Consider the following 20,651-nt stretch of genomic DNA (forward strand, 5'->3'; position numbering starts at 1 on the left):
CGGCAGGGTCCTTACCCGGGAATCGAACCTACGACCTTTCGGTTACAAGCCCAGTTCCTTACCCACTGTGCTACACTCCGCCCGGCTCTGCGGCACAACCCAGGTGCTGCAGAGCCACAGTCTGCTGCTGTCTGTTACTCCACACCTCACTGGTCAGATAAAACGGCTGATTACACAGGTAACACACCTCGCCTGGCCTCCTGCCACTGAACTGGGGGGTATTTCAGGGAGCAGGACACTGGGTTAGCTGGATCACCGCGCTGAGTGCAACCCGGAACAGCTCTCTTTACTTCAGTCCATGTTCCAGATGGTTCTGGGTTTCACTCAGCGCAGTTATCCAGCTAACCCAGTTATCCTGCTTTGTGAAACACCCCCCTGCTTGGTCACACAGACTGTTAAGTTACTGTTTTTCTTGCTCCGAATCAGCTGCTGATCTTGGGATGAGAACATAAGCCAGCAAACGCTGCACCTCTCCAGTAGCAGGTCTGAGGACCTCCAGTTTAAACTGTCAATGTCTGCACATGACCTGTGTGTCTGTGTGAAGGCTTCACATCAGTGGTCTCCAAACCTGGTCCTGGAGAGCTACAGGGTCTGCTGGTTTTCATAGTGACTCTTCACTTCATGAGTCAATTAGAGCAGTTGATTACACAGTTAACTCAACTCACCTGGTGTCTTGGGTCTCAATTGGGTGCTGATTTTAAGGTGAAAACAAAAACCAGCAGACCTTGTAGCTCTCCAGGACCAGGGTTGGAGACCACTGCTTCACACAGACTGCCGTGACCTTCCTCTGCAGCAGGAACTGCAGAGAGAATAGTTTCTGGCAGCCAATTAAACGATAAGGTGAATGAACTGCAGTCTCAACAAAAACAGTTCAGTGAGTTTTTCTACGAAACAAGTGTTTATGGGTGCATAGTCTCTGACTCCAGTCCTGGAGGGGGCGCTGTGTCTGGGGTTGTGTGGATTCCTTTCAGTTAACAGCCTATTAAAGCCTTGGAAACAAGGCATGTGGACTTTGTAGCCAATCAATGACTTCAATTATGCACTGAAAACCAGCAGATGCTGCTGAAATACCTGTGAAGAGCTTGTATTGTAAGTTCCATCTGCTTGTACAGCAGGTTTGAGATCAAGCATTACTATTTTCATTATTGTTTTACATCTAAAATTACTTTCAACATGTTAAAATTAATTTTCATTGAAGTGAAAATATTACGAGATGATGAATGCTGACTGTAAATCTTATGCGCAATACTGTTCATGTGATTAGCATAAGGAAACGGCCCTGAACAAATACAGATAATAAAAAAAATGATGAAAGCTGAAATGTTCTTTGACACGTTCTTTATATGAAGGGAAAGCCACATAATGGCCAGTCCATTCAACAGTTTAATCTATACATTGGACATTGAGTCTGTTATTGATTGCCTTGGTTGCAAATTGACAATATGCTGAAAACGTGGAGCGAAGATTTACAAGAATCATTCAATAAACCTTTAAACAATGTGTCAAAATCCCACACATTTAAAAAAAAACAAAAATTTAGACAGCGCTCAGTCTATTACTGAGTTTACATTTTATAAATGACGACTGTTTCCAATTTTATTATTGGGAAACGGACACAGAATATAAAACTTATAAAATATCAAACTCGGGGATGCAGCAAGTCAAACTTTTTAAAAATCAGATTATTAAAGATTTTTAATACGTATTCGTGAGAATAACAATTAGCCAAAAGAAAGCAAGGCCGCCACCCCCTGGTGAAAACAACACATTGCACGTTTCTCCAGTAGTGAACGAATTAAATGTAGATGCTCCATCTCTTGATCAGTTAATGTCGTTGAAACGTGTTTTTCTAAAATTTTGTGACCAGTAAAGAACAACCGACAACTGTTCGTTGACGAATACTGTTTCACAAACTGATTGATTCTCAGACATCCTCATAAAATACTGTTTGTATGACATAAACATATAAAGTACGGCGCCGGGCGCAATGTAGGAGCAAGATCTGGAAAAGGAACTATTTCCCACATAAGAACCCGCGACTGTTACAGGTAACATTAAAAGTATACATTAATATATATTTGACAAATTAGAATATGTTACACAGTCACATATGACTTTTTGGTGACACGAAACAACATTTCCATATTAACAGGTCGTAATGGCAACTTCAATCACGACTCGCCATTATATGTTCCCGGTGAGCACATGATATCCTGTTTTTTTCGCGTTAAAATGAGCAATCAATTTAGATCCCATGCTTGGTAACAACGACAAACACGACCCTATTTAGTGATCGGCGATTGAACACCACATTTAGCTTTCATACCTTTTTATAGTCTCTGTTGTGGATTCAGCCAAACATCACAACGCGATGTTGAGTGAGTGATTCTATCGGATTCACTTTCGCGCTTTTAATGGCAACAAGCTCACTTGTCTAGCAGTTTTACTTCTGTCAGTTATTTCAACCACACGATTCCTCCTACATAATTACAGCCTCAAACATTTCCATTACGTATTTGTTCAGCTATGATTATGAATATAAAAATATGAAACCAGACAAACCAGTTACCTGTACGAAAAGTCCCATGCTTGACAAAAGTGACCGCCCCGTTGTACCCACCTTCGTCTGAGAGTTTCTGATTGGCTTTCCTGTGTACGGGTCCACGAGAGGGACAAACTTAAAGGGCAATAAAATTAGCTGAATTAAAAATGAACATAAAGCCGCAAAATTTCGAAGCATTGCTAAATTTAGATCGATTTATCTGTTTTATACTTTTTGTTTATAGGCAAGCTTGTTAATGGGCTCCACAGAGTAAAAATTGGTTTGTGCAATCGAGTGCTTGGTACTTAGCCAACGATATAAAACGCCCTCTGCGTTCACTGGCAGTGGTACCAGACATGGCCGCTGTCATATTGAGAGTTCAATCCTTCCAGGGCTTGAAACCAGTGCTACAACAGTAAGTGATGTGCAGTATGCACAACCTCGTCTCAAAACGAACATAATCTTATTTATACTTTCTGATCTGCAACAATGAAATGTTGGGGCTACTGATGAGGGAACTTATAACGGTGGCTAACACTTGTGTCAGCTGGCTAGCTTAAAGCTGAATCTTAGAATGTGCAAGCTAGCCGCGTTAGCTAGTTTGTATGAAAAAATTGACCGACTAGCAACCGTCATACTGTTTATTTTGCAATCCGTATCATCACTATGTGCCAGGAACTAACCGCTATCTAACTTGCTGGCCAAATCTCAAACGTTAGCTAGCTGGCTAGCTTGCTGCTGTCATGCTGGTTTGATTCTGTGCAAGGTGAAATAAAGGTGCTTCTCCGTAAACAGAACTTCTTAGCTGATTATTTCTTTACCCCCTGGATCGTCTTGTGGCGATAATATCTCTAAGTCTACGTTACTAGTTACACCAGATAAGATGCCTTTGTCAGAAACTTTGTGAACAACTTGCATTTAACCTAGCTAAATTACTTAGCATTGGTAACTTACTAGCTGCAACTGTTGAGTTGCCCAACATTTGTGTTTCCAGTTGGTGTGCAAGAAACATGGTAAATAACGTTGCGAGTTTTAAACCTTCGTGTTGCACATCCATGACTACCTGTTCCGCTGTCTTCTAGGAAATGGCTATGGACCGGCGGATCCGTCAGGTGTGCGTCCGTTGGTAAGAAACCAAGAACTCTTGCTTCTGACAACGTTCACGTTGGCTGTGTTTAGGCTTTTTTTAATAGGCAAATGTATGTTTCGTTGTCTCTGTCCAGCGCGAGGCAGGATAGAGAAAGTCCTGATCGCCAACAGAGGGGAGATCGCCTGCCGCGTGATGCGCACGGCCAAGAAAATGGGGGTGCGCTCTGTGGCCGTGTACAGCGAGGCCGACAGGCACGCGATGCATGTAGCCATGGTGAGCAAACCGAGCATCCCCTCGATCACGGGGCTTCGCTTTACTTCAGTGAGCATGTCATTGGGCCCGCGATCCTCTGGTAAAACGGGCTCTAAACGTTACATTATGTAGTCATTAAGATCTAGGCCTATGAAGTGCTGTGTGTGTGTGTGTATATATGATATATATTTCAAGCTTCCGTTTGAAAATGGGTAGCATGTCTGTGTTATGACGTGCTGCCGAGTGAATGTGTGTCATCCTTTGAATATGACTGAAATAATTAAAAAATGTGTTATTTGATGTCATTGAGTTTTGTTGTCATCTCCAGGCGGATGAAGCCTATCACATCGGTCCAGCCGCATCACAGCAGAGTTACTTATCTATGGAGAAAGTCATGGAAGTTGCTAAGAGATCACACGCTCAGGTAGTTTTTTCCTGTGGTGGGCTACCACTGTTATGTTTGTGGGTCTCCCCAGGTGACTGAATCTGGTGATCTGGAGTGGTTAAAGTACTTTTGCAGCAGTACAGTGTTTTGTTGAAGGACCTGGGCTTGTAGCTCTGGTTGCTGTGCTCCTGAATGACTTGCCATGTTAGAGAATGGCATATCCTGAAAATATTGCTAAAACTCAATATGCACATTTAACTATGTTCCATGTAATTGCCGTTAAACCAGTTAAGGCATGGCTGCTAACCGTTACTTTCACAATAATTTAGTTGGCGATAAACTGCCTTCTTTTCAGTGCCACATGTTTTTTTTATTTTATTTTATTATTGTTACTTAATTTAAAGCTATAACATGAACCTCTGAAACGTTTGGTTTACGATAATTGCATACAGAGAGACTAACTGCTACCCGGTGTGCAAAAGTGTGTATTGGAGGTGCTCATTAAGTATGAAAACACAATTCAGAGTAATGCTAGAGAGTCATTTGGCGCTGCCTTTTTAAATCATGTTTGCTGAAGAGGACTGGTCTCTGTTGTCTTAGGCTATCCACCCAGGATATGGCTTCCTTTCGGAGAACACCGAGTTTGCAGAGCTGTGTAAACAGGAAGGCATTATCTTCATTGGGCCTCCATCTTCTGCAATACGGGACATGGGGATTAAGAGGTAGGTGTGAAGTCACAGTCTCCCTTCATCCCAGTCTTCATTCAGGGAATTAAGTTGTGCATAATGGTAATATTTTTGTGTCAAAATGTTGTTTTCAGAAATGACATTTGCTTGTGCTGTCTTCAGGACACTAACTTTATCTCCCCATTGATTTTTGTTTAGCACATCAAAGTACATCATGTCAGCGGCCGGTGTGCCCATCATTGAGGGTTACCATGGTGAGGACCAATCGGATGAGAGGCTGCAAGCTGAAGCTGCCAGGATAGGTTACCCTGTGATGATCAAGGCTGTACGTGGTGGGGGCGGGAAGGCAAGTGTGGAGTCTATGGGCTCATTCCAATCACTTATTTTGACTCCGAGCATCCTTCCCTCTCGTCCTTTCCTCACTCCTTAGCTCCACCCGACAGAGGATGCAAAGAAACGTATGCTAGCGCTTGCACTTAATACGGTAATACCTGTGCTTGAGATCAGTGTGCTAGCGCACGCACTAATGCTGTAATATCCATGCTTGAGATCAGTGTGCTAGCGCACATGCTAATACTCTAATATCTGTGCTTGAGATCAGTGTGCTAGCGCTAATACTCGCTAACATGCAGCTATCTGAAGGTGTATTATCTGTGCTTGAACAGTATGCTAGCGCTAATACTATAATACCTGTGCTTGAGATCAGTGTGCTAGCGCACGCACTAATGCTGTAATATCCATGCTTGAGATCAGTGTGCTAGCGCACATGCTAATACTCTAATATCTGTGCTTGAGATCAGTGTGCTAGCGCTAATACTGAAGGTGTATTATCTGTGCTTGAACAGTATGCTAGCGCTAATACTATAATATCTGTGCTTGAGATCAGTGTGCTAGCGCACGTGCTAATGCTGTCGTGATTTCCACGCACAGGGAATGCGTATCGCTCCCTCTGAGGCGGACTTCCACGAGCAGCTGGAGTCCGCGCGGAGAGAGGCGCGCAAGTCCTTCAACGATGACGTCATGCTGGTGGAGAAGTTTGTGGAGAACCCCAGGTCTCTTCAGGTTTCCATGGGCACTCATTAGTAAAATCAAGGCCCTGTTATTTTCGTGTAAATGTACCCCTGTCCCTTCCCCCTCCTCCTAGGCATGTGGAAGTCCAGGTGTTCGGAGATCAGCACGGAAACGCTGTGTACCTGTTTGAGAGGGACTGCAGCGTACAGAGGAGGCATCAGAAGATCATAGAGGAGGCGCCCGGGGTAAACACCTGTCACTCTACCGTCAGACCACAATTGGTTTATTTTTTAACGTTATACTGGTTAAATCATGTACAGCAATATGATATCAGTGGGGGTTGTGTTGTGTTTTTCTTTTGGACGTAGCTGGTGTGATGTGGTTCTATCTTTACTTGCGTGTGTGTGTGCGTGTGTGTCTTCAGCCGGGAATCAGCCCTGAGGTGAGGAGGAAGCTGGGAGAGGCGGCAGTTCGGGCGGCCAAAGCCGTCAACTACGTGGGGGCAGGTAAGAGGGCGTGGCTTCAGTGCTACCTGTGTGAGACTGCAGTAGCCAGCAGAGGCTTTGCATAGCACCTTTCATCTCATTATCTCGGTCTCTTACACCTGTGTGTAGCACCTGCTTGGGTGATTCAAGGGAGGGAGTTATTGAGCCAGTTGAACTGTATGATTCATTAGGGGCTTCAGATGAGAGGGTTCTGAGGAGTGAGTCGGCAGTGAATCCCTCTCCCTCCCCGACCTTTCCGCTCCAGGCACTGTGGAGTTCATCATGGACGCCCAGCACAACTTCTACTTCATGGAGATGAACACCAGGCTGCAGGTGGAGCACCCCGTGTCCGAGATGATCACGGGCACCGACCTGGTGGAGTGGCAGCTGAGGGTGAGAGAGCTGGAGTCGCTCACTCGAGTGAACGAATCACGAGTACTTCTCGCCATTGTACGAATATGAATCTCCACCACAGGAGTACGAATCTTCAAAACCAAACTGTACAAATCTCCAATGTACGAGTATCTCCACCACAGGAATCACTGCAACCGCGCAGTATACAAGTACAAATCCCCACGAGTACTCTCCAAAACATGGAGTATTCATCACGACCATAGAATTGCAAATCGCCACTGCAGAAGTACGAACCTCCACCACGAGAGCCAGGAGATCCAGAACACACATCAGTAATCCTGTAGTGCTTTATTCCGTGGGAAAAGTGCTTGCTCAGGTTTGCATACTGCTAAGGAACTTTACATACATTTACATGAGCAGGGTCTTGTGGGACTGTGAGTTTCATTTTCACAGCACCTGCTCTGACATCTGCACAAGTGAAATGTCCACCAGAGGGCAGCAGTGAGTCAGAGTACCACACACTGCTGCTCCACTGCAGTCTTGCACTGGGATGATTTTGGGAGTTCTACACCTCTCTTGACTGGTAGCATTGCGTGAGCGTTGTGTAAATGTTGTGTGAGCGTTGTCTGAGCGTTGTCATGCCGTCAGGTGGCCGCGGGGGAGGAGCTTCCGCTCGCTCAGGAGGAGATCGAGCTCAGTGGGCACTCCTTCGAGGCTCGAATCTACGCCGAGGACCCCAACAACGACTTCCTGCCGGGGGCGGGGCCTCTGCTGCACCTGTCCACGCCGCAGGCGGATGACTGCACCCGCATCGAGACCGGCGTGCGCCAAGGTACGAGAAACCGGGTCGTAAATTCAGATTGCAGAAGAACATGAAACATAAAGATCATGATAATGGTCCATTTAGCCTTGGGCTGCCCAGCCCTGTTCCTGCAGATCTACTGTCCTGTAGGTTTTCACTCCAACCCTAACAGAGCACACCTCATTCCACAGCTCGAGATCTGCGTTTCGCTGTTAATAAGTAGAGTCAGGTGTGCCAAATTGGGGTTGAAGTGAAAAGCTACAGGACAGTAGATATCCTGGAACAGAGTTGGACCCTGATTTAAGCCAGCTGGCCATGTCATTTTTGGCTGCGCTGTAGAGTGGTGATGTCACTCTTCCCCGTGGAGCCACATGGTGTCTGAAGGGGTTTTGTTTTCCCCTTCAAAATTGACAACCAGTTTACACCCAAGAAACTACAATACCCAGCAGGCCCTGGGGCTGTCTGAGGGGACAGTGGATGGCTCTGGTGAGACAGTCTGACCAGCCCTGCTGTTTCTCTGCCTCTCAGGGGACGAGGTTTCGGCGCACTACGACCCCATGATCGCCAAGCTGGTGGTGTGGGGGGAGGACCGCTCAGCCGCCCTGAAGAAGCTGCGCTACAGCCTGCGGCAGTACAACGTGAGCCCCAGTGCACCCTGGGAAAATACCCTTCTAACCCAAACACCAGGGACTGCTGAAGATGAGAAACACTATACACACTTTTTTTTTTTTTTTTTTACACTAACTGAAACGCTGTGGCTTTTGATTGTTTGGTTGCTGTGCGCTGTTGCTGTGGCTGGTAACAGGGTGACTGTGTGCAGTGTGACACTGATTCTTTAATGCTTTGCTTGCTGTGTCTGGTTACACTCCCGGCACACCCACCCAATGGGAGCAAATGCGTCTGAGGGACGATTTGCAGGATGTATGAAGCTGCAAATTATACAGTAACGGTGTGAGAAGTGTGTGTGAGCGCACACGTGTGTGTGTGTGTAACGCGTCTGCCCTACCCCTCAGATCGTGGGCCTGAACACCAACATCGACTTCCTGCTGAGTCTGTCGGGCCACCCGGAGTTTGAGGCGGGGAACGTGCACACCAGCTTCATCCCGCTGCACCACGCCCAGCTCTTCCCCCCGCCCCTCGCCCCCCCCAGGGAGGTGCTCTGCCAGGCCGCCCTGGGCCTGCTGCTCCGGGAGAGGGACCACACCCACACATTTAAGGCCCGGTCCCACGGTGAGATGTGCCCCATTCTGTTCTCTGATTGGTGTGTGTGTCATGCTCTAATGCTGAAATCCTCCTCTCTGATTGGTGTGTGTCGTGCTCTGATGCTGAAATCCTTTTCTCTGATTGGTGTTTTCCACTGCAGACCAGTACTCCCCCTTCGCTTCCAGCAGCGGCAGGCGGGTGAACGTCCTGTACACCAGGAACCTGACGCTGCAGCTCGGCGACAAAAGTAAGCCCCGCCCCCTCGGTAATGGCGACCGCGGCGGCGGCTGAAGCGGTAGAACGTTGGTCGCGGTACAGCCGCACCGTTCAGGCGGAACGAAGACGCGCTCGCCCGCGGCCGCGCCCGTAGAACACTCTGGAGTTCAGCGTCGGCTTCCCGCACACGCTCAGTCCCCTCAGGTTGGAGCTCACCTGCGGGGCGGTGGGCAGGGGCACCAGCCTGGCGCTGGGAGCGGCGTGGCACAGCGGTTGGGGAACGGGGCTTGTGACTCCCGAGGGTTGCAGGTTCGATTCCGTGGTAGGGCTCTGCCTTTAACCCGAATCACTTGTGTAGAGTGAGCTGTGTAACGGATGAAAGCATTAGCGAAATCCCTACCTGAATATGTAAAGAGAATTCTGGGAGGCAGGAAGTAGGATGCAATTCAGTTAGAGACTCGCCCACGGTTGCTGCGGGGACCAATTTCGTCCCTCCCCCATGATTGATTTTTATGGAGAAATGGGCGGAATATTAATGAGATTATATGAATGAGGCCTCGCAGGGAGGCGGTTATGGGAGTGAATGTCTCTGAAATCTGGACACGCTCACGCTCTGACTAAGTAGTGCAGTAACACTTTTGTCCTCCCCTCCTCTCCCTTTTATTTTACAGCTTTTATATCGTGCTTCTGCTCCCTCTGAAACATGGTGACGCTTTTCTGAACACCTGCCAGGTGTAATTAAACTTGCGAGCCTTTTGCAGTGACAGGTCTTTGTCGGGCTCGGCGCATTTTAACCTGCGCAGAGAACCAGAGTGCTCGTTTGCATCCCCGCATCCCTGCAGCCACGCAGGAGAACAGCTGCTCTGTGCATTAATCCTCTCCTGTATTAGCCCTGTGTTTGAGGCACATGCGCACACACACACACACCTGCACTCACGCACACAGTGGTGCCAGTGACTCTCTCGGTTGCTCCACAGTATGATGTATGTGATGCTAAGGTGATTTGTTTAAAAAGACCCATTTTAATCTGCATTATGCATAAGGCAGCGGAGCAACATTAATCATTCTGATACGGATTCACCCGTTACACCGGCTCGGCCAAACATTAAATGAACAAGGAGACCTGATTCTGCACAAAAATGCTGACTTCTGAGAAGCTCTTCTTAAACTTCTTTTTTAAAAAATGTAATTAATTTGTTCTGAACGCTTAAAATTGCATTTTTTTCCCCCTTCTCTTTTTAAACCTGCAGAGGTAGAAGTGGCCGTTACATACAACCCAGATGGCACGTACAGTATGGAGGTAAATTTTAATATTTAATTTCTGCAGTGTGGCTCCCCCTGGGCTGTGCTGAATGAATTACTCGTACGCTCACCTCACTCCAGAACCTTACCTGAACCACACAGCCAGAGAGCCGCGATCTCCGACTGCAGTCCTGGAGGTCGCCCTGCCTGCAGGCTTTCTGTGCTTTCTTTCAGTCAGCAGCCAGTTTAGGCCTTGTATCGAGGTGTGGGACCTCTTCAGCCAATCAGTAACTGGCATTAATGACTTTATTTATGGTTGAGATTCCTGACATAGCCATCATTTGGTTGTGGTTGGCAGTTGGGCAGGTGTTGGGTTTTGGTTGGCAGATGGACAGGTGTTGGTTGTGCTGGTTTGGGTGTAGCTCCAGAGGTTCAGTTCTCTGTCCGTCCCACAGATCGGGGGGGAGGTGTTCCTGGTCTCGGGGGACCTGGTGGAGGAGGGCGGAGCCTCGTACCTGCACTGCTCTGTCAACGGGGTGGTGTCCCGGCCCAAGATGGTCGTCCTGGACAACGACGTGCACCTCTTCTCCATGGTGAGCAGCCCCTTCACCTGTAATGAGCTGCTGCTCGTTCTCTGGTGCTTAACGCCTGGATCTCAGGGTTGGGGAGGTCCCGATCGCAAAGCTCTGCGGCCGTGTTGAGTTTGACACTTAACGAACAAGGTGTGTCTGCTTACCGCGCGCTCCCTGTCGCCCTCTGCAGGAGGGCAGTTTTGAGGTGAAGGTGCCTGTGCCCAAGTTCCTGGCGGGGGTGAGCGGCTCGGGGGCACAGGGCGGGGCCGTGGCTCCCATGACCGGGACGATAGAGAAGGTAACTCCGCCTCCACGATGATGATGCTGCTGATGAGTGACACCTGTCAGTGTTACAGAACACTCTAATGGAACTCTAGTGTTACAGGCCTGGTAACGGAACTCTCTAATGGAACTCTAGTGTTACAGGTCTGGTAATATAACTGTTTAAAGGAGTACCATGGTGGTTGAACGTGACACTTCCCAGTTGTCTTCAGGCAACAACAAAACAAATGTGCATAATTTTTTTATTCTTCAGTCATTTCAATGTACTTTAAAACGTATTTTTCTAAGCCTAAATTTCCCACTATAAAAATTCACCCGAACCGTCTGGGCGTGGTAATGAGAACTGTCAGTTAGCTATGATTGACAGACCGTGCCTGGTTACCATAGCTACCCCCATGATATGCGCTCTCTTTGGGAGACTGAATTTTCACAAGCTAGCTAGCTTACTAGTATATCAAGTATCGATAGATAGCTAAGGTAAGAACGTTGACTTATATCCAGTTATAATTTTTGCTATCTAGCTAGCCAAGTTAAGATGAAAGCACAACTATAACGTCCTCATAAAAGCAAACTAGCAAGCTAACGTTATCGATAGCATTGCCTTATGAAAGCAAACCTCCTAGCTAGCTAACGTTAGCTAGCTAGCTAAATGAATATAACCAGAAATAATCTAAAGGCACTCTAATTTAAGTGAACCTAACGTTAGTCAAATATTTACATTGTCTGAACAGCAGGACGGTGTGTCCTGTCAGATTTCTTTACGGGGCGTGGAAATAGGAGTGGTTACTGTATTCGTGACGTAGAAAAATGACAACTTTCTCAACCGGTTGAAAATAGGATGATGAATTTAAAACGCATATTTCTCCAAAAATACAGAACGGACATATTTAATACTTTGCTCATTGTGTTTCTTCAATGCCTCTTGTGCAAATAGCACATAAAACCGAGAAAGTGTGAAAATCACCATGGTACTCCTTTAAGTGGCTGTGGTGCTTGTATGGTGTGACTGACTGTGACTGGCTGTGGCTGGTCTCTGGCAGGTTCTGGTGAAGGTTGGTGACACTGTGCAGGTGGGAGACCCTCTGATGGTGATGATCGCCATGAAAATGGAGGTGAGATTATCGGCTGAATCGGACATTTTACTGCTGGATCTTAGGCATGCACCCCTCACTAAGACAATATTAGGCAACGCCTATCATGAAGTGGGACCAGGGCCTGGGACTCCTGCCTGTGAATTTGCATCATCTTTGTGCTTCAAGGGCACCGAACAGATTAACTTTTTTTTTACCGAGTCTGTGCTTCCCTCCCCCCTTTACAGCACACTATCCGGGCCCCGAAAGCAGGCATCATCAAAAAGGTCTTCTTCAAAGAGGGCTCTCAGGCCAATCGGCACGCTGCACTCGTGGAGCTGGAGGAAGAGGAGGCCAGCGAAGAGTAGCTCCACACTGACCACGTTTGGACTCGCTGTAGGAATAGTTAAACTGAGGAGGGTGCGGAAGTTAAAACTGTAGATCGAGCTTTTCCAGCTCTGACTGAACACTACTACCACTGTTATCCCTGGTTGCCTTGGAGATTTGAGTTAGCCGCCTCCATTTTATTGTGGCAAAAAAAAAGTCGAAATCTTTAATGTCCTGCGCGCAATATTCTTGGCCTGATGACTGAAGTGGTGAAGGTCTTTGTTTTGAGTAGTTTCTTTATACCTGATTTAAGGTTGGATCCAGACTGATTTTAGTCTGAGCAGAATACGCATAAAAAATGAACTGGCAGCAATCAAAGCAAAGCTCAATTCAGTGCAGTGAAATCATGTAATATTATTTCTGTGTAAAAGAGCAAAACGAAACCTGTTGTATAGGTCAAAAAAAAGTTTTTCCCCTAATGTTGGATAGAAAGAAAATGTAACTAGGTGGGAAAACTGGCTGAGACTCCTGACTATGTTCCTGGAGACTGCGATGCCTTAATGCACTTACTGTTGTACTTACAGACGTTCCTTCACTGAGCATTTTATCTTCCCCTCGCTGTGTTTCCCTGTATGTACTGAGCCCTTGTACAGCTCTACCTTTTCCTCCTATGAATGAGAGGGTGAAAGGAGCAGTTTTGTATTTGATGAAACCAATGTTCTTCTGTATTTAATAAAGAGATCTTCCATCTTGAAAATCACAACGGTGGGGAGAAATTCTTTCTTGTGTGTCAAACGTATTAATGTCAGTATCGCTGTCAGAGTAAACCTCATACATCTGAAATGCAAAATCAGGGTTTGCAACATTGCCTAGCTTGAATATGCAACACCATACACACATGCAAATGGTTGTGGGATTATTCATACAATCAATTTGTGGTGCAAAGTGGTCTGGTTTTCAGTTGTCATTGTAATTCCTCAACAGAAAGCAAATTTTGTAGGACGCAAGGAAAAGGGGTCAAAGGGCATTCCATTTGGGATAAACTATTTTTGACAGAAATTGTTTTTGACTGTCCCAGATAATACAAGACAGACATAAACAAGACCTAAACACCATGGGGGGGGCATGATCAGGTTTATGTGATTCCTGGGGGGGGTTGTCAGGGAGCTGCTTCCTCATGCTGATTTTTATGAAATCTTAACGAGCCTGCCGCCCCTCATGCCCACACTGAGGAGGACTTTGGGGGCCGGGGGGGTGCAGAGGTCCTTAGCGTAGCAGTGGGTCCTGTACTTCCAGGGCAGTGGCTTTGGGCTGTGGGGGGGGTCAGCACACGGAGGGGGTGGGGGCACGCCCGGCCAGCGCTGTGCTTCTGTTTCGGGAGGTGATTCCGGTCCTGTCCTTTCAGGAGGTGATTCCAGCCCTGTCCTTTTGGGAGGTGATTCCGGTTCTCTCCTCTCAGAAGGTGACTCTGGTGCTGTGGATTCAGGTGGTTCGGCCTGTGTGTAAGGACAGACCTGAAACTCCGCCCCCCTGCTCAGTGGGATACAGCATTCTGCAGGTAAGCACGGAGTTCCAGTATCCGTGGAAACGCAGCCTCTGCCAGGTGCGATAAGGCCACCACACACCGGCTCTGCTCCCACGCTTCCAGGGAGCTCGCCATCGATAGACCTAGCCTTTATTCCACCTCCACCATGATGACCAATCACAGCTCTGCTCTCTTGGCACCCTTCTGTCTGCCGGCCAATCAGAGGGAAAGAAGCCCCGTCACTATACAAAGCATGTCCTGTTTGCATGACTGGGTGAAGCTGTGACTCTTTCTCTCCCTGTGAGGGATCTGTAGACGGTGACTCTTTCTCTCTCTGTGAGGGATATGTAGACTGTGACTCCTGTCTCTGTGAGGGATCTTTAAGTACTTTCTCTTTCTCTCCCTGTGAGTGATCTGTAGACAGTGACTCTTTCTCTCTCTGTGAGGGATATGTAGACTGTGACTCCTGTCTCTGTGAGGGATCTTTAAGTACTTTCTCTTTTTCTCTCTGTGAGGGATCTGTAGACTGTGACTCTTTCTGTCTCTGTGAGGGATATGTAGACTGTGACTCCTGTCTCTGTGAGGGATCTTTAAGTACTTTCTCTTTCTCTCTCTGTGAGGGATCTTTAGGCTGTGACTCTTTCTCTCTCCTAAATGGATCTTTAAGTTCTTTCTCTCTCTGTGAGGGGTGTTTAGCCTGAAGTGGACAGAGCCTTGTGGTGATTGGCCTCTCCAGGGGAGGGGGGCGGAGCCTCAGCAGATTGTCTCTGTGCCCCAGTTTGGTGAACCGGGACCTCAGGAGCTGGAAGCGGGAGGGGTATGGGTGGGGAGGACGGACCGCCCCCTTGCCCCTCCCCCTCCCCCTCCCCACGTCCTCCCTGGGCTGCCCGCGGTCCTGCCGGCGGGCCACGCCCTGCTCCAGGAGCGCCAGGTAGTTCAGGAGGGTGTTGATTTCGTCGTCCGCGCGCTTGCAGGACAGCCGTTTTACCGCCTGCCACAGATCGGCGTGGAATTCACCGGAACTTACGGGGGCATCACCCAGTTCTGGCCTAAGAAGGTAAGAATGGAAAAGTGAGGAAAACTGCATTCCTTCTTTTAGGAAGACTGAATAAATGGCGTGTGTGTGCTGCAGCAGGGCGGATGTTGGCGTGTGTGTGCTGCAGCAGGGTGGATGTTGGCGTGCGTGTGCTGCAGCAGGGCGGATGTTGGCGTGTGTGTGCTGCAGCAGGGTGGATGTTGGCGTGTGTGTGCTGCAGCGGGGTGGATGTTGGCGTGTGTGTGCTGCAGCAGGGTGGATGTTGGCGTGTGTGTGCTGCAGCGGGGTGGATGTTGGCGTGTGTGTGTGCTGCAGCAGGGTGGATGTTGGCGTGTGTGTGCTGCAGCAGGGTGGATGTTGGCGTGTGTGTGCTGCAGCAGGGTGGATGTTGGCGTGTGTGTGCTGCAGCAGGGTGGATGTTGGCGTGTGTGTGCTGCAGCAGGGCGGATGTTGGCGTGTGTGTGCTGCAGCAGGGTGGATGTTTTCAGGAACGCGTGACTCGAACATTACCTCTCTCCGTTAGCTGCGGCGTACAGAGCCGCTCCTAAGCCCTCCATCTGGCCCTTCAGTCCCAGGTTCAGCAGGAAGGAGCTGGGGACCCCCAAACTGCCATAGAGGAGACCATACAGGCACCCCACCATACAGCCTGTCCCCTCACTGTCACCTGGGGTAAACAGGGTCACAGTCATACGCACGTGTGTGAGAGTGTGTGCGTGTGTGTGTGTGTGTGTGTGTGTGTACAGAATGTGTGTGTGTGTGTGTGTGTGTGTGTACAGAATGTGTGTGTGTGTGCGTGTGTGTGTACAGAATGTGTGTGTATGTCTGTGTGTGTGTGTGTGTGTACAGAATGTGTGTGTCTGTGTGTGTGTGTGTGTGCGTGTGTGTGTGTGTGTACAGAATGTGTGTGTGTGTCTGTGTGTGTGTGCATGTGTGTGTGTGTGTGTGTGCATGCATGTGTGTCCTGCCTGTTGTTAATTAATATTTGAAATGCTCCAAAAATGCTACCTGATGCCCCCTCTGATGCCTGGTGCCTCCCTACCTCCATGACACAAGGCCCACTGACAGAGCCTGGTCCAGTCCCCCCCAGCACCGAGGATGGCGTCGTACACCATCAGCGTGATCGCCACCCCCTTCCGTTTCCCTGGAGACGCTGCGGACCAATGCCTGTACAACTGTCACAGGAGAACCGGGTCAGGATTCAGGTTCGTCTGAGCAGAGGAGCGGGCTGAGAGATTCATGCTACTGTTCTCTGTAATGTGCTGTATAAGAAAGTGTTCCCGTAGAAACAGGTTATATTGATAACTGATTCCGTTAGACACTGGCTGGTGAAATTAGTGGTGTCCAAACAGAAAGAAGGAAGGTACCTTATTTCTTTCAACTGAGTCGTAGTTTTCAGGAAAGAAGGGTTCATCACAACCCTCTCTGTCAATCTTCCTCTGCTGAAGGTAAAACTGCCATTTTGTTTCAAAGTAGAACCAGTTTTCACTGTAGTCTAGGAATGAAACACAAATAAATGGGAAATACTTGCATAGGCTTTGAGCAGACCATCATAATAACACATCATAAGATGGTTTAATGTAATCATTGTAAGGTATAATTCAGCCCTGGTAATGACACCAATCAAATATATTTCACTTGAGTCAGGTCAGGAAATCACCCAGCATATTACTACGCTATTCACAGACATTACACAACTGTGCACTCATGCTACACACTGTGACTAGTCTGGCACAGGTTACGCAACATCGCAGCTGTCTCTGTGCCGCTGGTCAGCCCGCTTACATCACCGCTATTCCCTGTCGTACCTGTGAAGAGGGCGGGGTCTGTGGCATTCCTGTCTTACCTGTGAAGAGGGCGGGTCTTCCCCGGCAGTACTGTTCGGCCCGTGGCAGCGTCCCCAGCATGAGCCTGCCCCAGCGGGACACCGGCTGCCCCTGCACGGCGTACGAGGCAAACAGCGCCATGCACACGCATCCCAGGAATCCTGCCAAAAAAAACATTCCCAAATGTGTCCGTCCAGCACCCTTCCGAAACGTTCCCAGAAAGGAGCCGTGTGGTACCCCACTGGGAACTGATCCTATCCTCAGATTCATTAGTGGCAGCGACTCGTTATTTGAGTAATGTTATGAGGCATTGGTAGCTTTAAAAAAACATATTTGTTCAGCTAGCCCCCTCATCAAGTCATACTGCTTAAATATGCATATATGTTCTATTATAAGGCAGAGTACTTTTGGAGAATTTATTCAGATGCTCTTTTAAAGGGTGCTGCTCAAAAGTCCAGTTCCTCAATCACTGCTCAAAGCTGCTTCCATTATGGGACTATTATATGTTCAATTCTTGAGGTATATGAGCATTTTATGAGCATGGGTAGAGATGTTCAGGTGTAGACTCCACTCTCTATTACCTGTGGGACAGGTGTGCGTCATGCGGCCGCATTCGACGCTGGCGTGGATGAGATCGGTGACGTGCTCGGGGCGGGGAAATCGCATGCCGATGCACAGGCCCCTCACCGCTGCGCTGGTCCCGGGATCTGAAAGGAGGACAGTCAGCTGGCCGGGCTCGCTAAAAACGGCACAACTGCCCGCTGACGTCTGGAGCAAAGCCAGACCCACACGCTCACATAAAAACACACGATGGAGGGAGTGGCCAAGGCCGGATAGCACGCAATCACAGCTCGAAACGGAGATCCACCTGCTAAAGCTCATTCAGCCCTGCTATAAATACAACTGCTGTTTATCACAAGGACTGGACAGTGGCCTGCCTGGGGTCTATAATTAAAGCGCCACCCTGACAAAGAACACAAGCCTCACAGTTATGAGGAACCCACAAACAGCAAATGAAATACTCAGTAACAAGGGGACAGTACAACCAGAAAATGAAATACTCCGTAACAAGGGGAAAGTACAACCAGCAAATGAAATACTCAGTAACAAGGGGACAGTATTTTCTAGGGCAAACGTGATACGAGTGAATTGCTCCTTGTCGAAATAAAATAGCTCACCTGTTCCGGTCTTGGTAGCACTGCACTTATCTTCATTACAGCTGAGATATTTCTCCAGTGCTATGAGGTACCGTCTGGCCACCTCTCTGCAGAATGTGTGTTGACTTTTCATGCCTACGATTAGACCACAATGTCAGGATAACGCTGGAGAGGTAACCACTGAACACCGTTCTCACAACACGTATGTGCGTGTGTGTGTGTGTGTGTGTGTGTGTGTGTGTGATATTCCTTGGCTTTGATATCTGTTGACCGGCAGAGTACATCAAGTTTCTAAACAAACAATTTGTTTTTTTCAAACACCAGATTCAACATTTTTTGGTATTGTCATATACAAATAGACAAAAGTAAATAGGAAAGGTTTTACTCCGCAATATGAAATGTGGCACATTTTTAAATCTTGTAACATGGGACAAATCAAACCAAAATTTCAACAACCACACACACCCAAACACAGCAAGATCCCATTGAAGTCTGAAGACAGAATAAACATCTCGACTTCTTTGCGATGTCGTCCCAGCATAAGAACGTTTGGCGCAGCGTTGCGGAGAGGTTGTGAGAACGTTGTGTGTGGGCCGAAGTGAGGGTTAGCGTTGGTGTTAGTGTCAGGGTTAGCATTAGGGTCTGAGGCACTGACCTGCCAGGAGCGCCTCGGCTGTGGCGATGTGCGTCAGGAGGTCCAGGGGCAGCCGCCGCTTCTCCACCCTCTCCAGCGCCCGCTCCAGCCCCCCCCACACCTCCTCCGGCCGGGCCAGGGACCCCCGCCGGGCCCCCCCTCCCCGACGGGCGCCGTGGTAACCCACTCTGCCCCCCGCCTCCAGAAGCAGCATACCGGCACAGTAACGCTCCATTCCCCTCCGCTAACCTGGCCAACCGGGCTCACGGGTTTGAATCCACTGAGGATTCAGGGGGGAAATACACACTCACTCACTCACACACACACACACACGTGCACAGGCACGCACTAGCACAAGCACACACACGCACGCACGCATATCACCCGTTGGTATGCCCGTGAATTGCTTTAGTTGGCTGCCACACTGAAATAGCGTTACACACTGTACCTTAGCATGACTCCTAGAACATTCCGTCTGGCTAACCTCACCGTGCTTCCTGCTCTCAGTCACTGTGTATTACAGCTCAGTGCCATCACGTTATCAGCACTGCTGCTGAACAGAGACGAGGAAAAACACACAGGGCTCAAGATTCAAGATTTCACTGGTGTATAAAAGTTAAAGTATTTCAAATGTGTATATGATAGAACTCAACAGAGCAACTGAACAGGATTCAAACTAAGCATGTTTCTTTCTGTTTTTTTTTTCCAAATGTGTATCAGACCCATATTGCCTTGTGGCTCTATGATATATGGAAAACAGTTTGGGGTAAACAGAAGCTTGACAGGAATCTGAGCCAACACCCACCCCCGTGGATAATGCCCCCAGTTTGTAATAACCAGAGCTGAATTCAGTCTTTAATTTACACTTCAACAAGCTCGTCATGCTATAATTACAAAACATGTGAAGGAGGCATTTGCATGTCATCTGGGGCACAGATAATTATTCTTAATGATCAATCTCACTTTCTCACGTCCCATCACTGATGACAAACGCCGAGACTGCTTTGAGAAGCTTCATTGTTTCTGGCATCAGAGGCTGCTCAAGCAGCTGAACCAAACCAGAGAGGTACCATGACGACAAGAACTCCACACTGATTTATTTCATTACTCTTGTGTGCTTTCAAGTAATTCCAAGAAATATTTGCTTCGTCGTCCCGCGCCGACATCCGTCTGTGATCATTTTTATAGGAAACATGTATGTGGTTTGTATTCTACATGGCAATCACAACTCCTTATCACCCTCAGCTACTGGAAAGAGTCAGAGACAGGCCCTTTTAAATGAGTGAGTTTTCATATAAATATTTTGATAGGGGAATCATTATAAATCCTCTGATACAGTTGTCATCATGTATGTCTGTATGTACACGTCTGTTATCTACAGGTTGGCCAACTGGCTGAAATATGTCTTCCAAGGGGACCTGTGGCATAACTATAAAAGGCCCTGATGCAAACTCACATTACTAAAGATAAACTAATATCTAATGATGTCTGGTTGACGTCAAGTGCAGAAACGGGTGTCAGGTCCTGTAAACAACCAACCTCGCGTCCTGTTACCACAACTCAAGTCAAACAAGACCCCCCAATTGCCCTTCAAGCCAGTACAACACAAACCAGCTTGCATAACAAGGCTTGTGGCTTCACCAGTGAACATTGCTAATGCTTTAAATGGCGAGACACTGAATTAAGACACGATTCTTACGTCATGGTGATAAAGAGTGGCATACAACTCATGACCTTCCGGTTATCAGCTAAACTCTAAACAGCTCACTGCTCCACTTGTCATTTTCCGACAATCTGATAAATGACATTCAAATGAAAATTCTCTAGCCTGCTTCGCCATGTGAACACACGCGCACACGTACAAATTAAACATGCATCTTTAAGAAATTATTTATATAAGATTATTTTAGAAATATTTCCTATGAACCCGTTACAAGAAGTCCCGTCGACTCCCCGC

General features: G+C 47.8%; 2 protein-coding genes and 2 long non-coding RNA genes across 4 annotated transcripts; 2 read left to right on the forward strand and 2 right to left on the reverse strand.

The window, feature by feature from the left end:
* The first annotated feature begins 101 nt into the window (after positions 1–101).
* Positions 102–1,321, forward strand: LOC135252189 (uncharacterized). The gene is made up of 2 exons (XR_010329349.1): positions 102–558; positions 732–1,321. It is a non-coding gene; the product is annotated as an uncharacterized LOC135252189 (long non-coding RNA).
* Positions 1,322–2,802: 1,481 nt separating this feature from the next.
* mccc1 (methylcrotonyl-CoA carboxylase subunit) lies at positions 2,803–13,282 on the forward strand. The gene is made up of 19 exons (XM_064329986.1): positions 2,803–2,957; positions 3,625–3,668; positions 3,766–3,905; positions 4,213–4,308; positions 4,870–4,991; positions 5,154–5,301; positions 5,886–6,007; positions 6,100–6,211; positions 6,391–6,472; positions 6,717–6,844; positions 7,454–7,637; positions 8,136–8,245; positions 8,621–8,837; positions 8,971–9,057; positions 10,277–10,326; positions 10,724–10,861; positions 11,031–11,138; positions 12,163–12,234; positions 12,441–13,282. Exons 1-19 carry the CDS (start codon positions 2,899–2,901, stop codon positions 12,558–12,560), a joined length of 2,139 nt encoding a protein of 712 aa, XP_064186056.1. The 5' UTR covers positions 2,803–2,898; the 3' UTR covers positions 12,561–13,282.
* Positions 10,659–12,227, reverse strand: LOC135252190 (uncharacterized). Its single transcript, XR_010329350.1, has 2 exons — positions 12,095–12,227; positions 10,659–11,280 (listed from the first exon to the last, which is right to left on the reverse strand). It is a non-coding gene; the product is annotated as an uncharacterized LOC135252190 (long non-coding RNA).
* Positions 13,215–20,644, reverse strand: LOC135252181 (uncharacterized). The gene is made up of 8 exons (XM_064329985.1): positions 18,716–20,644; positions 18,082–18,195; positions 17,485–17,610; positions 16,924–17,064; positions 16,445–16,572; positions 16,120–16,252; positions 15,591–15,744; positions 13,215–15,093 (listed from the first exon to the last, which is right to left on the reverse strand). Exons 1-8 carry the CDS (start codon positions 18,927–18,929, stop codon positions 13,707–13,709), a joined length of 2,397 nt encoding a protein of 798 aa, XP_064186055.1. The 5' UTR covers positions 18,930–20,644; the 3' UTR covers positions 13,215–13,706.
* Between the last annotated feature and the right edge of the window lie 7 nt (positions 20,645–20,651).

The sequence above is a fragment of the Anguilla rostrata genome, chromosome 4 (assembly GCF_018555375.3).
Source record: "Anguilla rostrata isolate EN2019 chromosome 4, ASM1855537v3, whole genome shotgun sequence".
In the NCBI taxonomy this organism is placed as follows: Eukaryota; Metazoa; Chordata; class Actinopteri; order Anguilliformes; family Anguillidae; genus Anguilla; species Anguilla rostrata.